At 37.7% G+C, this 19,157-nt stretch overlaps 1 protein-coding gene across 2 annotated transcripts in view; it reads left to right on the forward strand.

Annotated features, from left to right (window-relative positions):
• Positions 1-19,157, forward strand: part of LOC127933594 (calsyntenin-2-like) — a 175,943-nt gene that overhangs the window by 120,987 nt on the left and 35,799 nt on the right. For both annotated transcript variants that reach the window (XM_052530680.1, XM_052530672.1), the window contains exons 5-8: positions 2,408-2,557; positions 8,225-8,410; positions 10,140-10,397; positions 11,998-12,119. In XM_052530680.1, coding sequence (XP_052386640.1) covers positions 2,408-2,557; positions 8,225-8,410; positions 10,140-10,397; positions 11,998-12,119 — 716 coding nt within the window. The remainder of the gene's footprint in view (positions 1-2,407; positions 2,558-8,224; positions 8,411-10,139; positions 10,398-11,997; positions 12,120-19,157) is intronic.

The raw sequence follows: 19,157 nt of genomic DNA on the forward strand, positions 1-19,157 counted from the left end.
TGTGGCGAGTGGGGCGGGGCCGAGAGGCGTGGGAACGAGGAGTGAGGCCAGGTGTAGTGATTGGAGATGAGCTACACCTGAGCCCCACCGCCAGTATCGAGTCCCACGTAGGAGATGGAAGGATATAAAACTGGAGCGACGACCGTGAAGGACGAGAGAGGACCAGGCCTGGGACATTATTTTATGTTTTGGCTTTAATTTGTGCGCACAAACATGCTATATACTTGTTTGTATATAGTCGTCCGTGAGGGGCTGGTGAGGGGCTGGTGCGCCGTTTTGTATTTATTTATGAATTATTAAAATGCTTTTTGATTGTGTGCCGGTTCCCGCCTCCTTCTTCCCGATGAGTATGGAGTGAATATTGTTACAAGATATTCAATACATGAATTCAATAACATATCAAAAGAAGGGATTTGAACCTAGAAATTACACAGTTTAATACTTGTAATTTAGAGGCAGGGTTAGCACTGCTTTTTACAGCTGCTTTTTGCAGTTGACAACCAATCATGTGCCTCATATTCACATGCCTTTGGACATTCACAGTAAAAAGGCTCATTGTATAAACATCATTGTATAAACAACATTGTCGTTTCATCATTTGAGAGCAAACAATTATCCATTCAACTGACACCACACATATGCAAATAAAAACATTGACCCAGGGTTTAGACATTTACAGCATGAAACATCAGTTCATGAATGCCCAGGATAAATGATGAGCACTGTGAAACTTGAAGCAAGATAACCATGGATTCGGTTTAACCAGGGTTTAGAATGACCCAGGGATAACTGTTTTAAGTATGAAAAGCCCTCAAGTGAGCCAGGACAGCCATTTGTGACCTCTAAAAAACAAAACAAAAAAACCCTTACCCCCTGATTTGAACTGCACATAAAACCATAGGCAAGTTAAGGCTCTCACACACTAGCATTAACCGTCTCACCCTCTTTGTCTTAAATGCTGTTTTTATACTCTTGGTTTTATCTGTGCTGCACAGACAGAGGCCCATTGATAACTCCCTGGAGGATAACTGTTCCTTTTAAAACTTCCCTTCTCTTAATCATGCCGCCTCACATAGCTACCGTGATCAGCTCTAACAACTGTCTTATACACACACACACATGCACACCCCTCCACCTTCCTCCCACGTACCTGTGTTTGTTGAAGTATGGCTTTTCAAGCCACACTTTAGCTTTGTGGCTCTTTGGATTGGTGCAGACTTGGTCTGGGAGCCCAGAGCGACTGACCTCTATTCCTCATTGCTGTCTCCTTGACAGCACGGCTGGTCTCATTGAAATGCAGCCAGCAGGTAAAAATAACCACAGGCCCATGGACGTGTGAGAGCATCAAATCACTAGCTGCTAGTTCAGCCTCACACGAACTCTGTCACCATTTGGACTCATCGCCATACACCAGACATCAACCTCAAAGCCGTCTGTAGCAACTGTGGGCACTAAATGCTAAATTACACACATCAGCCCTGTGACAAAAAGCATTCATTACTCAAATGACAGGTAGCTGGTAGAGAATCCATGTCATTATGGTTCTTTAACCTGGAGCTCTGCAGGTGTACAGTCTGTGGTTTACTGACTTTATTCAACCAACAGAGTCAGTCTGGCACTTCTTGAGCTGCTGACCAGGAAGAATACTCATCGCAAAAAAAAAAAAAAAACCTTTAGAGCATGGTCTGGCTTTTCGCCAAAGGTTAGAAAGTGAGAATGTACCTTTAATTCTTGGCTGAAAAAAAATGACTCATAAAACAGTGTCAGATCTGAACATCTTGTCTGTGCAGAAGTCCATGTTGGTAATAATTGACTATGTTATATGTGTCTTGATTAAAAGAAAGTGCATCGCACTTAGTGGAAGCAGAACCAGCTTCCAAGTATATATAGCATGTTTGTTACTCTACAGCGTCACATGATCTAAAACATAGTGTTTTAATCAAAAGCTGATCAAGAGTTGATCGAGACTAAAGTGAGACTAAAGACTACTTTTGTAGTTTTTTAGCCATACGTCCCACCTACATTATTATATTATTAGCCATAAATGCAGTTAATAAACCATTATAAAGCTTTGTGAAATGCAAAATAAAGAGATAAGATGTAAATGTCTTATTAATTGTCTTTATTAATTAGATGTAATTGTCTTGCAGATATAATCTATAATTGCTGAAACAGGGACACTTAGACTGTTTAAATTACTTTTGTGATTGAAAACATTTGGCCCGAAACATTGTAAGGGAGCTTAATTATTGATTTAAAAGCATATGTTGGTTTAGTATCTGTCTGGCAGCCGCAACAATTACAAATTACTCTCCACATTCAACTTAGTGTGCCTTTAATTTTATTTGCCAATAGTCTCACACATAATGGGTTTGTTTTTCTCTCTTACATTTATGTTTCTCTCCAGGCAACATCAGGAACACTGAGCGACTAAGCTATGACAAACAGCAGCACTACAAAATCATGGTGACCGCTTACGACTGTGGCCAGAAAAGGGCGATGGAGAGTGTCTCAGTTCACATTGACGTCAAACCAGTGTGCAAGCCTGGCTGGCAAGGTCAGTGGATACTTCACATGTTACCTCAACTTTTTATTTTTGCTACTTTTTTGTATAAGTAATGTAGATGCTTATTGCAATTCCTTGCAAATTCAGTGTGTGAATGAAAAACAAGAGAGAGATTTGAAATGATCATGCAGCAGTACCAACTACCTTAGAAATGAATGGGGATGCTAACAGATCGCTTTCTACAGGAGTTATTGACTTTCTTTAGTTCTTTCAAGGCCACGTCAGTTAATTGCATTTTCATTTGCATGTGTAATTTATGTTGGGGAGTAATTTTCTAGAAGAGGTGCCACTGTGTACAAAAGTGAATGGCCACAAACTTAAAGCAATCATTCACACAAATTCTGTCATCATTTAGTCAATAAAGTTGTTTTAAATAGGGCCGGGACTCGATTAAAAAAATTAATCTAATTAATTAGAGGCTTTGTAATTAATCGAAATTAATCGCATTTTGATCGCATATAAATATTTGACCTGAGAACAATGAGAAATAATTTTTTTTTCACATGGATTTATAGTATACCATTGAATAATGACTGAATACATAAGCTTAAGCAACAAAATATTGTTTATTTTTGTTCAACGTGCAATTTTTGCCATGAAGTGTAGCAATAGCATATTTAGAAACAATTTAGAAATAGTACATTTCAGAAATTCAGGAAGCTTATAGGTGCTGGAACCTTCTGTAAAGTGTTTTTTTAAGTAAAACACAATACTGTCAATTACATTCAGAACATTGGAAACACTGACTATTAGAAAACATCTCTCTGTTGCTTCAGAGGCCATAACATACTAAGTCCAACTCTCAATAACCTTGGCCAAAACAATAAAGAGTTCAACATAAACTGTTGCACCAACAAAATAATACATAGTTAAACATAAAGTGTAATGTCCACGCTAGCTGCTATATGTTTTGCGTTGAGGTGATATGCGAATGCTAGTCGGTGCTCCAGTATAATCTGTCCGCTGAAGCTCATCCAGTGAGAAACGTTCCGCGATGCAAAAATAAGTTATTAAAAATGCTGGATTTTTTTTCAGTAATTAATTAATCTTAGTTAACGCGTTAAAGTCCCAGCCCTAGTTTTAAATCCATGACTTCTTTCTTCTGCAGAACACAAAAGCAGATATTTTGAAGAATGTGTCATCTGCTTTTGGCCAGACAACGTCACTATTTCTCATGAACATTCCAAAAATAATTTTTGTGGATGTTAGAATTTTTGGTGACTTAAATTGCAAACTCAATTTTCTGTCCCTGCCTTATGTGCACCCACTACCTCCATCCACAAAATGGTCAGTATTGTGACTCAGGGGAGTAGTCTATTCTCAGTGACCTCTGTGAGCCCTTGTTCTGTTCTCCTCTCATCTGTGGCATACACTGTTAGTGGTCTTAACTAGACAGATCGATATCTGTGGACTCCCTCTTCTCACAGGGATTGCACAGCAGCTTCAGCCTACAGCTCGTCCACACACACTCACGCGGACCTCTCTGAAAGAGCCCAGCATTGCTTTAATATCTTATGCCTACGTGACAAGACCAACCGACGCATTTTACATATGCTGTGGTAATGGATTTGTTCTAAACAGTCAGTAGGCAGAGCTTTCAACATCATTAAATTGGAGAAAAAGACAATGCAGCTTTTTTCACAGTTTACCTTCTTTCACACATTGATTGAGGCAGATGAATTCAATTCACAGGCTTCAGTTGATCCATTAAAAAGCGGATGTCAGGGGCTGGAGAGACAGACTCCTAATCACTGTCATCTAAAATTGTTTAGAGCGTGAAAAGAGAGCAGAAAAGCTTTCATTCTCTCTTCAGCCAGGATGAGTTAGACAAACCCAAGTCCTTCTGAGAAGAAACAATGTAGCTAATTCAATCGTGACGAGTCAAACTTTGTAAAACATTCGGCAGCTGTTTGTGTATAGCATGCACAAATTAAATAAATCTCAAGACTTTGCATTATAGGAATATTTTTACAAAATTGAAAATGTATCCTCATATTGTTCCAAACCTATATGACTATAATGTGGAACACGATTAAAGAAGATGTCAAGAATTTTTGTAACCAGGGGTTGTCAAATTCTTAAAAGCAACATTTGATTAATTTAAATATCTTTTATAAAATTATTTTATACATTTACTCGTCCATTCTAATTGATTATTTTTTCATACTTGTATGGAGAAATAGCATGAAAAATTGCTTTTTGTTCCATTGAATAAAATTAAAGGAACTGTTCACCCCCAAAAATGCAAAATTTTGCATCTCTTGCTCACCAGTAGATTTTCAATATAGATTTTAGATTTTCAGAAAATATTCATTTTTGGGTGAATTATTTTATTTAATCGTGGTTTAAAGGATGAGTTAATGAGCTCTAGAATTTATTTATTTATTTATTTATTTTGTGTGTGTGAACTCTCCCTTTAACACAGATCGTCTCTATTTTGCCATTTGAACTTTATCCCAGGTGTTGTAACACAGCTTGTGGCTGTATTTTGTCTTCCTTCCTTCACACTTCTCAAAGTGACAGCACAGAGAGTGTGAAATAGTATCCCGATTTAACCAATTAAAGGGACTTTTTTTCTGAAGAAAATTTGGAATGAGGTGACATGTATTTAAATTAGTTTTTATCTGTAGAGAGGTACACAGCCCTCTAAGCCAAGAAGAGACTTATTCTATGAAAGGACACCTTCCAGTCTAAGCAAGCTAAAATGTTAGACTTGAGCGTATTAGCCACAAATCTTGTAAATCCTCAACTCTTTTTTTTATGCATATTTACAATTGCTTTTTCTAGCACTGCTAGTTTGTCCCAGGCTCACTGCTATTTCTGAGGCGCAGGTATCACCTAAAGCATGATAGGGCCTTAAGATGTGTTGACAGTTGCTGGCAGGCTCCCACGCCCAGAGAATAAGCACTCATTGGCTGAGAGATTGCATGGCCTGTGTTGTCAGTGTGATTCATAAGAAGTGAGGTGAAAGTGAGGACTGAGTGACGATCATGACAGGCACCACAGAGGTGAAGGCCGAGGATTTCTGGTTGTAGCGCTTCCCGCTTGCATAAGCGTGTAATTGGGCAGCCTCTCTTTGTCTCTGGTCAAATCCCGTCTGTCAACACTGATCTCTCCATCTCTCTGTCCATCGGGCCGTCTTGCTGAGCTATCCACTAAGAGTGACAGATCTCTCATTGAGTGCGGAACCCATAGAAAACTGGCACTGCCAATCAGGCCTACACTACGCTGTGATATTTAAGATACAGGGGAAGTACAAGTTGTTAAGATGAAATGTGATGTAGATTGTGATAATAAACTTTATTATTATTATTTCATTATTTTCCATTAATTTATTTTTATTTGTGTGTGTGTGTGTGTGTGTGTGTGTGTGTGTGTGTGTGCATTAAGTAAATGTGGTCAGTTCTTATTTTATGTTGACTTTTAAGGTCAATGTTTTGTCATTTCATATTCATCATGTTCAGTCTATTTTACTGTGAATAAAATGACATGCAGTTCGCTTCCAAGATTATTTAGAAATGATTTTTGGCATTATCAGTATAAATCCTTATAAATTCTTGCCATAAACATATGAAATCAACATGCATTTATCAGAAATTATTTTCTTTTGATGAATAGTTTTATTAGCTTAATTTGGTCCTTTTTAACACAAAATCATCACAAAATGATGATTATTTCTACAGATATTGTACTAAACACCACTTTTAAAGCATTTCCAGACTTTTGAAAGGCAATGTCATTTACAAATGATAATGTGGAAAATAGCAAAACAAATGTCATACTATACTGTAACATGGTTTCACTAAGAGCTTTTTTTAATAAAAATTGTTTAATTAATTGTTTAATATATTATCAGATAGAAATCTTTGGTTCTTGAAGTTTTTTGATTTGTAGAGGCACATGTTTGAATCTCATATGCTGATCTTTTCTGCTTTTTTTTTCTCTCTCTCTCTCTAATAGTTTCCTGTCACTCTCCACTACACTCCCTGATTAGATTTCAAAAAGCACAAACATAAAATCAGAAGAACCCCATAAATATACAAATGCACCACTTCCAGTCACTTAATTAGCATTACATTCATCCGTGAGCATCACAAGAGTGTCTTATGATGACAATGCAACAAAAATGAGATGGGTTTCCTGGCAAACTCATTTCCTGTCCACCTGTCATGTAGCCCTTTTCTGCACCACATCACCCCAAATTCCCCATTATTTTTCCATGCGTATCCCAGTCTGTTCTTATTACTTTAGCAATTCCGGTGGCAAAATCAGTCCCTGCGCTGCTCTGCAGCGGCTTTTTGGTGTCTTTGGCATTTACAAATAAGCAATGAATGTTTAATGTGGCAGTTAATGTTAATCGTCACCCTGAGGTCTTGAAATGGTCTTTCTATTGAACAGAATGTGTCTGGCCTCTGGCTTTGGTGTGTTTGGATAATCGAGGGAATTATTCACTCTCCAGGGAGTAGATGAGTCATTACGGAGCGCACACACAACGTTGTTTTGATGCCATGCATTCGAAAGCACTTTATTCCGTAGTCCTGTTGCACATGCTTCCAATAATTGTGATGCCAGATTAAAAGAAGACCCACTGCTGTTTTAGATTTTGTGTGTGTGTGTGTGTTTGTTTGTTTGTTTTCCTGCATATATTGTGTTTTGAGGTGAGCTGTAAAACTTCTCTGCTCAGTTTATCTGGGGCAGAACGGCTATCTTAGGTATTAATGAGGAGCTTTTTTAAGACCTTTTCCTCAAAAAGAGGTAGAGATGGAGGCCTGTGGTACTGTACTGTCGCACCATTTTATCCACAGTAGTGCCAATGAATAATGTAATCAGATATTCAGTTAGGGAAACGGGCTGAGGGAATATCTTTCAGCTGAGGTGAATACAAAGCACTCAGTTCTCTGAATTGTACAGAAAGAGTCGATAAAGGCCTACAAGGAAGAGTGACATGTTTTATCTGTAGGGTTTTTCTTACTCTAAGCTTCATGTTTTATAAAGCACACAAGACAAGAGTAATGTAACGTGCATGAACACATGCTAAAACACATAGTGATGTGCCAGTCTGGACCAGACGGTTATTGTCAGTAAAAAAAATAATTCCAGATGGATTCCTTTTTCCTTTGACCTTGCTGCTTGCTTTCATCATGATTGGTCTTACCTCTTCATGTGTGTACTGAAAGATAAAAAGGATACAGCTCAGATGTAAATCTGATATGTGGCGACAACAGATGCTATAGTGAAAGCAGAACTCTGATATGAAAGCAAATAGTCAAAGTTGCATGTCAAAGAGATAGTTATGTTAAAGTCTGTTGAAGCATGATGGAAAGAAGTTGTGAAATTAATAATAAAGGTGGGAAGAGAAATATTATAACAGAGACTAAGTTCAGTAAATACAGAGTATTTTAAATTATTGTATATTTGTAATAATAATAATAATTAAGCAATAAACATTTAACCAATTATATAGTTACAAATGCATAAATAAACCATATTGTATGATTCATTAGACTAATAGTGAGCTGTTTAAATCTGTAGTACCTGAGAAATTAGCATTTGCATTTACTTATCATATTTATATGTATAGATGTTTTTATATTTATATTTCTAGATAGACACAGATTTTCGATCTGTAACTCTGTAACTCTCCGGTTTTTCTCCTAGGATGGAACAAGCGTGTGGATTATGAACCTGGAACAGGCAGCAAGCAGCTCTTTTCCAAGATGCACCTGGAGACTTGTGATGGCCCTTTATCTTCAGTGCGGGCCATGGTGGAACTACAGACCAGCCATATTGGGAAGGGCTGTGACAGAGAGACCTATTCTGAGAAGTCTCTGCAAAAGCTCTGCGGTAAAAACAACTCAAGCAAAAATCTTTTATCAGTCAGTCCAGGTGTAACAAGGAGTCAGAAACGGTCGGATCCATATGCAGAGGTTTATTAAAGATGAATGTAACTGCATAATGTTAAATGTAATTTTAGCAAATCACATAATGAATGTCCATTTGACATACAATAGATTATAATGCTGTGATGTCCAAATGCACTTGCAGTTTTAATGTTTACTTTTAATTTATTTTGACTAAATAGTATAGAATTGTAATATCTGCGATTTATCAGTTAGGAGTCATAACATTAAAATAATAATTGTTCTCAATATGGGGAAAAAAAAATTATATCAGTTCATTCCTGCAATTCACCTAACCATATCTCAAGATTTTATTCCAAATATTGCATGTTCAACACACTTTTCAATGGGTCATAAAAAATGTTCAGCTATCTCAATAAATCAGTCATTTTAATCTGATGAAAGACTCTTTGAAACTGATGTATTATGAAGTCAGAGCCACTCTGGCACATGATTGTGGAGTGATTAAAGCTCTGACTGATTTGTGAAGCATTAAGTGTGTTGATCTTTTTACCGTCTTGGCTCTCTCTCAGTAATAGTAACTTCCCTTGTTGATGTCAGTTATTTGTTTTCCATCCACTTTGTGCAGTTAACAGAAATCAGTGTTTATTGTTTATTTTTGAAAGTGTTTCTGAAACAGACATCAAAGTTCCCAACTAAATATGATTTTTTTTTAGAAGCACACCCAAATTATATAGACAGATGTATGTTTTATGGAAAACACAAAGTCCCAATGTGTAACCATTAGTGTGCAACCTTGAAATGCTGACAGTTTATTCTGGACTGGACATTTGATGACAAGAGCCGCCAGTGAGGCTCATGTAGGGCTAGAAATTGCTTGCGTAATGTAATCTCATTGACCTGTACCTTTATGGTATTTCTGGAAATGGAAGGGCTCAGACGCTTACTTGGAGTCTGGTGGTGAATTTATTGTCCAATATCGATTGGCAGAAATAAATATTGCATAGCTTAAAAGCAGCACCGCTGCCATATTCTCTCCTGCTTCTGTCTCTCTTTGGGCCTGTTGAGAAGAGAGTGATGTGGAGCTGTGGAATGAGAACACGTTGCTCTGACATCGCTGCTGCTCATCGCTCATTCTGTCCCTCTGTACTGGCCATCCTGTCAACCCTGAGTAAGAAAAAAAGATTCAGTATCCTCCAGTACTCCCGAATAAAACATGCAGAGAGAGGCATGGGAGCGTGGGAGGGAGAGAGGACGACAGGAGGCTAATCAAAGATTGATAGGTGGCGCTGCTCTTGCATATTTAGGACATCCATGCTAGACTTGTCCTCAAAACGAGTATGAACACAATTAGTTATATCTCAAATTTCTTTTTTAAAGGGATAGTTCATATATTCATAACATATGCTTCCTAACTGATGCGGAAGCCATGATCACCCTAGCTTACCATGCCAGAGTGTTGCTAGGCCACATCCAACAGCTATGACTTATATGAGATGCTTGCTTTCAGAAATATATTTCAGTCAGGGTTGAAAGGTAGAATGTAACTTGCTTTTCATCTCTAATTTGATTTGAAGTGTGCTGTATGCACAGTATATTCGAATGCCAGGGCAACTAACATGATTTTAACTCTTTATGACAGACAGCTTGTAATTTTTCATCGCTGCCTCTTGCCGTAACCTGAACTAACCTCTGTGCTTTTATCTCCGCAGGAGCAGCCTCGGGCAGCACAGACCTTCTCCCGGCGCCTAGCGCATCCACCAATTGGACGGCTTCCTTGTTGACAGACAACGGCCGAGACAGTGACCTCATCTTCAGATTTGATGGACGACAGGCAGCCAATATCCCAGAGTGGGTCGTGCCACAGAACCTGACCGATCAGTTTACCATAGCAACATGGATGAAGCACGGGCCAAGTCCTGGACTGAGAGCCGAGAAGGAGACATTGCTTTGTAATTCTGATAAAACTGGTGAGTTATGGTGACTCATTAGACATGTGTTAAACCTTTAAGAGGGGCAGAGTCTCTCTCTCTCTCTCTCTCTCTCTCTCTCTCTCTATATATATATATATATATATATATACTCAGTTTTTTAGTAAATAGTGCTAAGACATTTAAGATTATGTCTACACTTTCCTCATCTGGTGATCAAACCACAATTGAAAATTGAAAAAAGTTGTATCAGTACCAGACAATGGCCAGCAGCATTAGGGAGAGAGATTAAGACTATGGATTAGATCTGGACTAAAGAGTGTTTCAGAACACAATTCTCTGAGGTTAAAGGGAAACTCTTGTCAGGAAGAAATGCAGCGTGACTGTCAGCAGCCAGTTCTCTGGGACCGAGTGGCTCTGATGGGGGCCAAATGCTTGGCAGGGCTCTTTGAGTTCATTGATCCCGGGAGTCATGTTGAGTGGGTGTGAGACTTAATCAATTCAACATGCACTAAAGGCAGTCGCACGACAGACATCGGGCAGCGCCGCAGAGGCAGCGGTGAGGTGAGTGGAGAGGGGCGCCATGTGGAGGAGACGTGGCAGCCACTTTGATCAATGAGAGGTTTCGGAGAAAGCCTGAAAGCAGTCTAGTCTTGCTTAGAGTGAGACACGTGATGGAGAGTGAAACGTGTTGGTAACACAGAAGAAAGCGCTTTAACACGAGTCTCAGATTGAATGGTAGCTCTCTCAAGCGCATCCTGTTTGGACTTAGCATTGTTTTAAGATGACACTTAGTTTGGAATGAAGGTAAAAGAAAAGAAAAAACAGGTAATACCATCTTAAGGTCAAAAAGGTTTTTTGCTGGTAGGTAGTTGTCACCATCTTAGCCAAGGTGGTCAACCAGCTCTAACAGCCCGACAAAAAAATGACATTTTGGCTGATACCATTAACCAGATAGCTATATAAAAAAATAATAATAATACAAATAAATAAATAAACTGAAATAGCTTTGAACGGAAATTGCTTTGTATGTTACATACTGTATCATATATAATTAGTATAATAAGTATAATTTGATTTAGAAAAATAAATCAAATAATCTTATTATTATCAATGTTGTGCTAAACACTTTTTTTTAGGATTATCTGATGAACAGAAAGTTCAAAATAACAGCATTAATTAAAAAACAAAACGAAAAACGTGTATTTATGTTAGACTTGTATATGATTTGTCAATTCATTCATTCTTTCAAAGAGTAAAAAGTGCACATTTTCAGACATTTTTTAGATTCATTCCTGACTGGAATGATTTCCTTTAGAGTTTCTGCAGAACCACATTATCTCTTCAGTTCTCTCCGTGTCAGATCTCCTTTTTTGTAGTGTAATTTTTATGACTCAGACTTGTATAACAGTCTGGAGTTTTTCTAACATGACTGTGCAGTTCAGACAAGCTCTCGGAGCGAGGCATGGAAATCTATAAATGTTAATCTTTAGACAACATGACATTCTAGCTTTGACAACCATTGCGAGTGATTTGTAGAAAAGTTATTTTACAAAAAACATATCACTTATATGCCCTGTCTGGCATAATCTTTTTTACGCATTTACAGTAAGGCTTTTTCTGTGTTTTCTTTTTGCAGAGATGAACAGGCATCATTACTCTCTGTACGTCCATAATTGCCGGCTGGTGTTTCTTCTGAGGCGAGACTTTATTCAGCTGGACTCCTTCAGGCCGGCAGAGTTCCACTGGAGACTGGAGCAGGTGAGGAGCCCCCGGGGCACCTGTCAGACATGCACGTCAACATCACAACCAGCCCTCTGATAAACAGGACAGAAAAAATTCCACACGGATTGGGCTCCATTTATAGTAATCATATGTGAAGTGAAGTTTGCTCTGTATAATTTTCAATTACCTTTTTTTGAATTATTCATTATCCACGTGATTTTTCCATTGCGACGAGTGATCTGTCTCTGGTAAAATGATTATTATCAGAAGGACAAATTGGAAAGCCCACATAAAGACAGAACACACGTTTACTCTCCCAGTGCCTATTCGGCTCATTATACAGCTTGTTTGTGTTTGGAAAAACCTTAATTTTCTAAAATTTTCAGCATTGCCCTTGGCTAATGTTGAGTGCAGACTAATCTTTTGATTGAGAACATGAAATGGGCTTTATATTTGTGTAACCGTGCCTCTCAGTGCTTGCCAAGGGGAACGGAGAGCCCAGGTGAGACATGTGTAATCAGTATAAAAAGCTCTCTACAGCAATGACCTCTTGCAGGGAACATGATGATAGTCTTTTGCCCACACCAGTCCTTAACAGCAAATTACATGCACATACACATTCTCACATCCAAGACGCGCACTAGCATACGTAAGTGCAACATCTCTGATCTTTCTGAGCTGCTGTTAATGTATGCGTATCTATTGAGTAAACACCCCATATATATGTCATTGAAAGACTTTTTTGTCCTTTTCACATGCACAGAACAGGTCGTTGGCTAAGAGGACTTTGATCAATAGTCTAGATCAATTACTGTAAGTAGGTCTCTTGAGTCCAGAAGCTTGTGTGCGCCACCTTTTTTTTTTTACAGACGTTTTGATTAGCCAAACTATGATGTGTGAAATTTGGCCGCGAGAGTAATATTACATTTCATTTCTGACTGTAGCAGTTGTCCACCGTAGTGGTGAAAGATCTGCACTTGTAGCCGAAAGCTCACACATTTGAGTCCCTCATAGGACGAGACGTGAGCTTTGGTTGTTGTGCCCTTGAGCGAGACACTTAACCTCAGGTCACTCGAGGAGAATTGATCCTGTAAAGGGGTGTTCACACAGACAGCGATTTGCAGTGACAAAGCAATGGGAAGTCATTGATTTTTTGCTGCCATTGGAGGCAACACAAACAACAAAGACTCTTAGAGATACTGAAATTCAACATTATCCAAATATTCTGTGATGTGTTTTGCCTCGTTACAGTTTAGCTGTCAATTGCTACCAAAAGAAAAGCTACTAGGCAACCCTATATATATATATATATATATATATATATATATATATATATATATATATATATATATATAGATAGATAGATAGATAGATAGATAGATAGATAGATAGATAGATAGATAGATAGATAGATAGATAAGACCAATTACATATTGATCAATTTTCCTTCCAATATCTCTCTGATACCTATATACACTGCAGTTTTAGGTTTTTGTTCTGTATGTTATTTATTTATTCATTTTTAGTAATTTTTTTTTTGAAACCAGTAATTTTATTCAACATTAACTTAATCAAAATTGATAGTGAAGATGTTTATAATGTAAAAAAAAAGAAAAAGAAAAAGACCTGAAAAAAAGATTCACTGTTTCAACAAAATATTAAGCATTACATAGATAGATAATAAATAGAAATGTTTCTTGAGCACCAAATCAGAATATTATGATTTGTGAAGGATCATGTAACGTTAAAGACTAGATTAATTACAGGAATAAATTACATTTTAAAATACAGTTAAATAGACCGTTATTTTAAATTGCAATAGGGATGCTCCGATTGATTTCTTTGGGGAGATCAGTGGTCTCTATAGAGACTGACATGAGAGGTTTGGCATGACATGTAGCGGCATCATCTCAATCTCTTTCTTGCGCAGGTAAAATAATTATAATGCTGAAGCTGAGGTACAATTCATATTCCTTTATTAAATAAATTACAAAGTCATTTGAAAACTTTGTATTCCACAAACAGCATGTGAGTGAATCACTGCACGCTCTCTCTTTTTCCTTCTAAAAATGTGCGAATGGCTTCTATCATCACATCGCATCTGCACTATAAGTGAGCTGCACAGTTGACACAGGAATTGTCACTTCCAGAATCAAGGCAGTGTCGCATCGTCACTAAAGTTTTTGAATTTGCATTTCCTTTTAAGTCAGTGTTTAAACCATTCAGTACTCGCACTCTCCTAGAGACGGTGCACTCATGCACACTCGAAGCACACACACATAAGGCCGCCACGCATACAGCTCACAAAATCAGGCTTGTGCTGTGTGTGAGCTACTGTGCAGCAATTGTAAAAATCTTAAAAACAAAAATGCACTGCATGATCAAATAATTAGGTGAGATGATTGTTTATTTTTGAAAAATATCAACAGCAACAAAAAAAGCCCCCTTCCAATCCTCAAATTAAAAAAAAAAAACCTTCCACAGGAGTCACCTAAGAGGGGAATTCCCCCATTTGCGAAAAAAGGAAATTCAGGCCATGCTTAATGATAAAAAGAAGGCTTCAAAAAGATTGATTAATTAATAATTGATCATCTCCAAAAGAAACCTGATAGGAGCACCCTTTAATTGTAATAATATTTCACAATATTCCTGTTTTACTGTATTTACAAAAGCATAATATAACAAACTCATGTGCATTCCTAGTTTTTAGATATTTTAAGTATATAGTCATAATTTGTGTGTGTTTTTAACCAGCATATAATTATTCCAGAGAGGCTTAGAAGCCATGTTGGCTGCAATTCTTGTGACAACAAACAATAAGCTCAGTCTGACGACTGGTTCTGCCTCAGTGATCTTGACGGCTAAACTTAGTTTGTTACAGGTCAGTGGGAAAATGAGCTCCTTTCAGAACTTCAGCTCCTTTCCTTTGGTCAGGCAGAGCCCAGCCAGGTGACGAGGAACACAGGTAAACAATATTAGGTCAGTCGAAAGGCTGCCATAAAACAATGTCAGCTGCAGCTACAATCCTGTCAACATCCACCACATGAAACTGCAGAGAAAAAAAGGCTCCACACAGCTGTTGGTTTGTGTTTTACCGATATGCTGTGATATTCTCTCTGTCTTTTTTTGTACATTTATCTTTCGTGACCACTTTGTTGATTTTTGTAGGGAAGAGGATTTCTTTGCATCTGATATCTGCTTGCAAATGAAAGCGTGCGAAAATGGAGAGAGTGTGAGAGAAGGTGTGAATGTGCTCGTTTACACTTCAGTGCGTTTTCTCTCTTCCTGTTTTCCCTGCCATGTACCAGCATGGTTTGATAATGGTGTCTCTCCAGCTTGGAGGCAGTAAACAGAATATGCTTGCCTTGATCTCAGAGCACAGCACAACTCTGTTCCCGGCATAAGACACATCTGTTTTTCTTTCTTTTCTCTCTACCCTCCCTCTGACTACTTGCCACTGATACCTAAACAACAATATTCTGTTGTAAATGGCACCATAGTTTGGCTTTTAACTTTAATCCCAACAAACAAAGTTTTGACTCTTCTGCATAGTGTCTCGTCCAATTTTCAGCTTGGTTGGGCCAAGTGCAGCCTATTTAGCTAGGAAAAAACTGAAAAAGTGACCAGTGTGGTGGTGGTGTTGTTGATTTGTGACATTTAGGGGTCGGTTGTACTGCACTGCAGTATTGTAGATAATTGTATTCTGCAAGGATGCATAATGCTACATATAAATGCAGGGTTTCCAAAATGCATCATAGAAAAGTTTCTTGAGCACAAAATCAGAATGTGAGAAAGTAAGAAATTCAGATTACTTAAAGCGCTTTTGTCAGCTGAGTAGAAGGATGTGAATATGTTTGTGCCAGTCAGGCCCTGTTGACAAGTCTGTAAGGAAGTAAGGAAGATGCTGTGGTATTTCTGTCACTATGTCCTGATCTAAGGCACCTGTGGAAGATTTGATTGACGCTGCCATCTCCACCCCAGCCTGCGGCAATGTGAGTGTCATGTTCTATTAAGCACCCAACACTGATCTATTAAAATAGCTTTGTGGTGATAGCACGGCAGACACAGTTTAGGTTGGAGAGTGAGAGAGAGAGAGAAAAGACTGGGTGTTGGCTGTTGGGCATCTAATCCAAATGCTGCTCTTTGCAGTCTCATCAGCACTCTGAGAGGACACTCAATGGCTTCCGCTGCAACTCCATTTAGCCCTATCGATTTTGCAATCTTCCTCACACCTGCCTCTTTAGCTTTTTTCTCCCCTCTTTTCGTTGAGATGGAAAGAATGATGGAGAGGGAGGGAGTGATGCCAAGTGAGAGGAGGGAAAAACTTGATTTTGGGTTATTCTGAACTATTTGTCTTTTTTATTGCTCACTTACGAACTTTGTTTCTCTTTGTCTCTCCATTTCTACTAGCATGGATTAGAGGTTTTCAGTCTAATGGATACTAGATTATTGTTGTTTAAAGGAATAGTTAAACTAAAAAAAAATTATGTGTTGTCATTCATCTTTTTCCAAACCTGTATTCTGTCATTAGGAAAAAAAAATAAAAAAATGAAGCTTTTTTCCATCTACAGTGAGATCTGTACAGCTTAAAAAATACCAAAAGCACCATACAATTATTTAGATGTAGTTCATATGATTTCATGAGGTATGTGTGAGGAACAGATCAACATTTAAAAGGGTTTGTCCACCTAAAAACGAAGATTCTGTCATTTATTCACCATCACATCATTCCAAATCTGTATGACTTTCTTTTTTCTGTGAAACACCAAAGGATGTCTGTCTGTCTGTGTGTGTGTGTGTGTGTGTGTGTGTGTGTGTGTGTGACATATCAGGATACAACTCTGTATAATGACATGGGTATGACACAGGTATTACAGAGAGGGTGAATTATGAGGACATAACCCATGTCTCCATTTTTTAAAACGCTTATAAATCATACAGAATGAGTTTTTTTTTTTTTTTTTTTTTTTTTTTTTTTTGAGAAAGTAAAAATGCACAGTTTCCTGTGAGGGTTAGGTGTAGGGTTGGTGTAGGGCCATAGAATATACAGTTTGTACAGTATAAAAACCATTACGCTCATGGGATGTCCCCACTTTTCACAAAAACAAACGTGTGTGTGTGTGTTTCCATATTGTTTTCCCTGTTTTGATATGTCAGGCCAAAACAAAGGTCATTGCTGGCCAACATTGGGTTAGTGGTGAATAATTATTTAAATTTTGCTATGGTTTCTCACACCTCTTTTATGGGTTCATGAAACATGCAACAATATGATGCAAACATTATCATATTGCCTCTTTAAGCTGTTTTTTTTGTTGTTGTTGTTGTTGTTCTTGCATCACAAACTTACTGTATCTGTTCCAAAGTAAATAATGGTTTTGATCTGATCCCCAATCCCCTCAGTGGCAGTGCACAAAGTTCATCTGGTGTTTTAAGCAAGGGCATGGCTTTATCTATTAAAAGGAGCAATGCACTCACCGTTTCTTTGAATTAAAGCTATACGTTTTTTTATATAATTTTTTTCTACAATGGTCATTAAACAGACACATGGACTGATGAGCTCTCGACAGATCTATGAAAACATTGGTTAAGATGTAAGGCAGATCATCCTTTAATGGTTCTTTAAACACTGACCTTAATCGATATTCAAAGATTTGTTTGCATCGACCCTTCTGCTCATTGATCGGAGGTGTGTGTGCATGTACCGAGGGTCCATGCGAAGCCCACCTCGAACAATCAGTACTAGCTTGGAAAAGGCATGTCTTTTATCCCTGTCTCACTCAGATCATCGACCTGCACCTCTGCGGCAGAAAATTACACTCCGTCCTGTCAATATTACATTTATTGTATGCTTATCAACTCACAATTACATGCACCACATCTGTGGCTTCCATCTGCGATGCGCTAAAGACGCTGTATTGTTTTGTGTTAGATGGATTGTGTTCCATGCATGATCGCTTACTTGCTTTAATGAATACATGAAGACTTATAATGAGATCTCACATAGGAGAGTGTGCAGCTTATCGAATGCTGTAAAACTTAAACTATAGACAAATAGATGAGTCCCACTGGTGCTTAAAGCTAATATAAATCAGGGAGGAAACATGTATCATTTGATATTTCAGTTACTTACACAGATTTACAGCAAATACACACAAGTATTGTCATGTTTTGCAAAGCCATGTCATAATTTTAAAATATATTTAAAAATAAAGAACAGGTTAAAAAAAATGAATTCATTTTAGTAGCAGCTGGTGCACGGAAAGTCGATGGATAATTATTGTTTTTTTTTACTATAATGTTCCATCCAAAGGCTGTAGGCATTATGAAAGCTCCAATATGTTATGACAGATCGCAAATTGTCTGTATCAGCAAGCATCCTGCTTTCCACCAATGTTTCAATTATTAGCCATTTGTTTGCAGAGTTCCTTCCATTTGATAGTTCTTTTGTAAGAAGTAGTCAGGCCTCCGGGTGGAGAAATATCGCATTCATTGATTGAAAGCCTACAGTCATGGCCAAAAGTACTGGCAGTGACATAAATTTGGGATTTTTCAAGATGTGCTGCTTAAGCTGTTGTGGTGTTCATTCACATTGTTTCTACAAGTATTGGCAGTGACATAATCTAGAAACAATGTGACTGAACCCCACAACAGCTTAAGCAGCAAATCTGGCAAATTTATGTCACTACCAGTACTTTTTGACTAACATAATAAAGTATCAGACTCAAATTGAGGCTTCTGCATTGAACAGTAATCTGTGCTTCATTAAAATCGAATTGTTCATGTAGTATTTGCCATAAACTTCTGATGTTCACTGATTTATATGGACATATTCACTAATGAACAGAACATTTCTGTTATGGATGTTACTTGAATGAACAGCACCATATAAAATTATGTATTAAATATATCTAAACATACATAAAATATGTAATCTATATTTTATTTTGTATTATTTTAGATACATATACTGTACATATATGCCTTTTCATTTGCATTGTGCATCATATTTTAGAGGATTATGTGTTCTGTGCCGTCTCAAAGCAATCGCCATACTTATTGTATATGGCCGCAAAA

This window comes from Carassius gibelio, chromosome A2 (assembly GCF_023724105.1).
Source record: "Carassius gibelio isolate Cgi1373 ecotype wild population from Czech Republic chromosome A2, carGib1.2-hapl.c, whole genome shotgun sequence".
Classification (NCBI taxonomy): domain Eukaryota; kingdom Metazoa; phylum Chordata; class Actinopteri; order Cypriniformes; family Cyprinidae; genus Carassius; species Carassius gibelio.